The 5284-nt window shown below is 29.6% G+C and overlaps 1 protein-coding gene across 1 annotated transcript; it reads right to left on the bottom strand.

Moving 5' to 3' along the window:
* Positions 1–2377: 2377 nt before the first annotated feature.
* Positions 2378–5064, bottom strand: LOC126841096 (uncharacterized). The gene is made up of 4 exons (XM_050577361.1): positions 4939–5064; positions 3033–3188; positions 2764–2931; positions 2378–2554 (listed from the first exon to the last, which is right to left on the bottom strand). The coding sequence occupies exons 1-4, from the start codon at positions 5032–5034 to the stop codon at positions 2378–2380; spliced, it is 597 nt and encodes a 198-aa protein (XP_050433318.1). The 5' UTR covers positions 5035–5064.
* Positions 5065–5284: the final 220 nt, after the last annotated feature.

Genomic DNA, 5284 nt, shown 5'->3' with positions numbered 1-5284 from the left:
TTTTTTCGTCAGCTTTTTGTTTTATACTTACTGAATAAGTAAGTAATAAAAAAATTGTGCACAACCGAATGGAAGACCTTATTTTAATTAAAAAAAACATTTATTGTTGCCCAGAACGGTTCGGAGTTTTAATTCCAGTATTTTTGTTGGCAAAAGCAACAGCATAGTATTACAAAAACATACTAGAAGAAATTTAGCGCAACAGGATCTAGTTCCTATAAGCGAACACGGGTTTGAAGGTAGTAATCAATTTGGAAATGATTTATTAATATTGTTGTTTTGGTCCGTACTGTTCACAGAATCGCATCGTAGCGTTTGACAGTGAACTAATCATTTAAAAAAAATTATTTCTATCTCCTAAAACTATAGCGACCGCCTCCAAACCGATTTGTTATAGAAGAACGCCACACATTGGCTTTCTTGATACAGCTCTCTACCAAAAGTTGTCTTACAGGAAAGTTATTTATATCAGCTGAGTGTTGAGAACTTTATCTGTGTCGCCTAGATCCGTATCAAGAAACCGGAGACAGTTTTTTTCCTTAAAATGTTCGTTTTGAATCTTTCAAGAATGCTCGAATAATAATCTAACTAACAAAAAAAAAAAGAGTCCTAATTATTGAACTAATAATTGCACATCACAGTTTAACAGAGCATACTTTCCTCCTTAGAAATGACCGGAGTGGCGTCCTCTTAAGTCAAAAGTTAAAAGAAATAGCACTTGTCCCACAGCTCAGTAACCGCGCCTTGACCACGTATATATTATTTTCATGCCGTACTCGGTTTGTTCAGCACAAGCCAATAATAAGCCATGATAGTTTTTAACTGTAGTGAGTTATTTTTTTTTTATACAGAACCAATTTTTGCACTCAAGTTGACACTGTTTGCACGTTTTACCCTCGCATTTTTTTCTTTTTACGATGTATCGTATTTCGTAGAACTATTTAAACACTTGGTACAAAACGAGCCGCAGAGCGAACGGTCTAAAAAAGAATGAATAAAAAAACAATAATAGGTATACAATGAACAAAATAACTGTTAATATTATCGTTCATCGGTGTACGCGGCAGACTTGCCTAATTTGAATTTTATGGCCAATACACTCAGCTAAATTCACAGAATCGCGTTTTACCATATTAATTGGTTCAGTTTCCATAAAAATTGTTTTTAAAAAAAATTGTCCGTATATATATATATATATTAACAATTGGCAGACACAAAAAGAACACTCTATTGAAACACCAATAACTTCTGAACTTGGCTTCGAAGCTAAAAACGTCTCACAAGTGAATCTGTAATTTAGGAAAAATTATGTATATATTATGTTAACATCCCATACACTATAATATAGCCACGAAGACATAAAAAAATTTCTTTACACCGCATAAGGTGTAGGATTTACTATAAACCTGATTTATTAAAACATACACAAAAAATATAATCAGCTGTTCCTATTTATATTTAAAAAAAATTGTTGTTACACTGTACATCATAGAAGAGCCATCATTTTAAATATATGTACATCGAATACATGGTGCATATATATTTTAATATTTTACCATAATTTAACAATTTCTATTGAATAATTTATATTTATATGCGTATGGTTTCTGTCAACTAAGTGTCATATGCAGATTTTAAATGCAATTAATGTGTACAAGGGTAGTGGGTACCTGGTGAAATGCTTCTCATTTTAAATCAAGCACAAGCGGTCGGGCCCATTTGGACTTGTATGTATGATTTTATTAAATATAACAGCATGTAAAAGTCCAGACAGCCGAACGGTATAACTACATAATAGATTAAGTCTATTCTATGTATAATTCGTTTTTCTTTAATAAACGTTTAGATTTTTTATCTTTTTATCCCCCCCCCCTTCTAAAAAATATATATATTTATAATTTTTTCCGGGTTTCACAGACAATTGACAAGTTGTAATAGTTCTCCAAAATATATTAGACCACTAAACGATGGTTAAGGAGCCACTACTGTATGTCTAAATTGATGCGATCTGGCATTAGAAATTGAAATTTTAAGTGTTTATATGACATAAAACTAATAATACTAATAATGTATTGTATATTCGGTTTAATTATCGCATAACTAATTTTAAAAAAAATGTCCATCTCTTCTTTTGTTAATGTATATGGCTTAGCCATATACACAATAGGTATAAATCACATTACAACTACATGACTCACAAGTATAATTATGATTTCATAATTAATAATATATAATTATTCATTTAAATTTTCCTTTAAACAAAATTACACGAACCGTAGATATTAGGTACATATCGAATAAATTATACACATATAGTGGTATTTATTTGTTTTAGGGCATAGGAAAATAAAACATGTAACATAAATCATTTACTATATTATACATTATACTCCCATGGTCGTGTAAACTGGAGAACTATGTACAGGCAACCGACAGGAACGTCCTCTTTGTTTATGTATTGTATTTTTAACTTGTAAATTCCATAATAGAACTGTTTGGGGAAATTAAACTTTTCGAGTAAAGACAAATCGAAACCATTCATAGTGTAATTACCCTGTAAATTATTTTTATGTTAGTCATACTGTTATGTATTTATATTAGGTATATGCTATAATCTTGAGTGGTAGGGGACATTTCAAAGTAAATAATCGTCTGTAAATATCAAATTAATACAATTTTTATTTGCTTGCAATTACTATTAGTTATGATAATATATGTAACTGAAAAACTGAAAACATGTTAAGTGTAATTTTGAATACATACAATTCCCATTGGACAGTCGGATGATATTGGTTCGTAGCTGTGTAAGTATGTCCTCCATACTTCTCCCATAAACTTCTTCAGTCTACTACATGCGTTAGAATGTCTGTAAACGAACGCATTGTACTTCCAACCGCCAACCGTATCTAATACCGCCATGTTTAAGTCAAGCTATTTTATAATTAACATTTAAAAAAATTAAAATGCTTTGATTACTTGTCGTCTTTGGATTTGTATTAAAACAATATAATTTCAAAGAATGTTATAGTTACGGTTAAAGAGTCGTCGAATGGGATTTTCGCGATATACTTGCCCGTCAAGACAGTTTTGGTTTCAGAAACCCGTGATGTGTGCATGTTATAAAACAAGGGATAGTTTATGCTTTCATTACATATGAAAGCTCCGTGGAATTTTAGTTTATATTCACCCTGAAACATATTTACTTATTAGTAATATTTATCAGAGTTGTAGATGGCGACCACTAAAAACCTTGCTAATCGACATATTATTAGTTTACTTGGTAATATGTACCGTACCGACTGTGCTAATATAACTGTACAATAAAAAATCATAAAGTAGACTGTTTGTAATTGTCATAAAATTAAAGTTTTTATTTTACACGAGGTGTTGTGTTAATGTTAAAAAAAAAATTAATCACGACGAATATTATATTATAATGAAAATGAACGTCAAACACGTGGCTGACATTCGCGGACATAATAATTATATTTGATTTAAATCATCATTTGAACTTACAATAGACTTATAAATAATTGACTTGCGGTCATCAGACTGCCACTTCCGCAACATTTTACGAACAAATACAAATAATATAACCAAAATAATAACTTCATTATGAGAAAAATGTTTTCGCAAATTTCGACCGTGTCGACTAATTACGTTATATCATTGATTAAACAAAATAATTGATCGTGGGCGTTCAGTTAGAAGAATATATTTTATAAATGATAATAAATACTGTATAATATAATAAACTACTCATTGGTCTCTTCTCTGGTCCACTTTACCTCCCAACTTTGCCAATAAATATAAAGCTATTGTTCCCAACATTCCTCGCGAGCCATGGTTCACCAATCTCACTTTGCCTAGAAGTGCGATTGTTCATTTCTGTCGATTAAGGTTCGGTCATTCTCTTTTACCTGCTCATGCTTATAAATTATCCCTAAACGATTCTCCTCTCTGTACTCTTCAGACCGAAGAAGCTATTTGTAATCATATTTTGTTTGAGTGTCCTGCTCTCATCCATAGACGCTCCTTCTTTTTCCGTTTCTTACACATTCATAATATTCCTCCAACCTTAAATTCCATACTTTCTACCACGAATGTTTTTATAATTAATTATGTCATTTCTTTTATTTTTGAGGCTGGCTTTGCAATTTAATTAATCTATATTTATTATTTTTTGTTTTGGTTTCTCTTGTAAATACGTTCTTGAGCTCTCTGTATACTTATATATATAATTGTCAAAATAAATTGTAAACGCAAAATTTCATAATAAAAAAAAAATATATATATAATAAACTATTCCTTAGACCTTAATAACTAGTGAATTTCCCAGGGCAAAAAAACTCTGGTTTTTGTACGAACGTTAAATTCAAAATAAACAGTAATTATGCTATAAAAAATAGTAATGACACAATCTTCATCAACTTGTTCACTGAAAAAAAGTGATAATAACATTTTGTATTTGACTTTACTGAATAACTGGTATTTTTTAACTGAATAATTAGTCATGTCGACTCTTTAATTTCGTTAAACTATAATATTGTATTGGGTTGTGTAACTCAACCGAATCTTTGAAGATGCAATCATTTTTTTTTTTTTTGTAAAATTTGTATGTAGCTATTGTTTCAGAGCTAAGCAAATTATTATTTTTTATTTTTTTATAGTAAATATATTGGTCTTACGGATAGAATTATAACATTATTAAAGTTGCCTATAGTACACCATTCAAATATGAAATCTTATATTTAAAAGACTTATAATAAAAATTAAAAACGTACACCGTTAAAAACTTAATAAAATTTTTAAACAAGCAGTAGACATAGTAGAAGAATAGCAGTAGAACATACTGCTATAACATAATACTGTATAAATATATTGAAATGTAGTGACTAGTACACACAGTATTAAGATTTTAATAAGGTAGGTACTTACAACCGGAAGATTTGGAAAGAACTTTCTTTCACCGATTAAATCATCAGTAAAAAATATCAACAACGATAAAAAATATATGAAAAATTTACATTCCATTGTTATAAATCAGTAAAACGCAATTAGTCACTAAGAATTATGGAAGCAGCAACAGTTCTTAGAACATAGAGAATATGTTTAACTAATAATGACAGGACTACAGGAGAGACATAATATTAGAACAATGGTAACGAGGAGAATAAACAAATATTATTGTTTTTTTTTTTTTTATAACACCATATCAGATTGTCAATTGATTTTATTATATTTACAAAAACAAATACATACGCCGTTCTATTGTTGAAAAATG

This window comes from Adelges cooleyi, unplaced genomic scaffold (genome assembly GCF_023614345.1).
Source record: "Adelges cooleyi isolate 19-005CV unplaced genomic scaffold, UGA_ACOO_1.1 ACOO_flye_CR_arks_rails_tigmint_CR_PRNA_108, whole genome shotgun sequence".
In the NCBI taxonomy this organism is placed as follows: Eukaryota; Metazoa; Arthropoda; class Insecta; order Hemiptera; family Adelgidae; genus Adelges; species Adelges cooleyi.
This window is presented reverse-complemented; position numbering and strand designations above follow the sequence as displayed.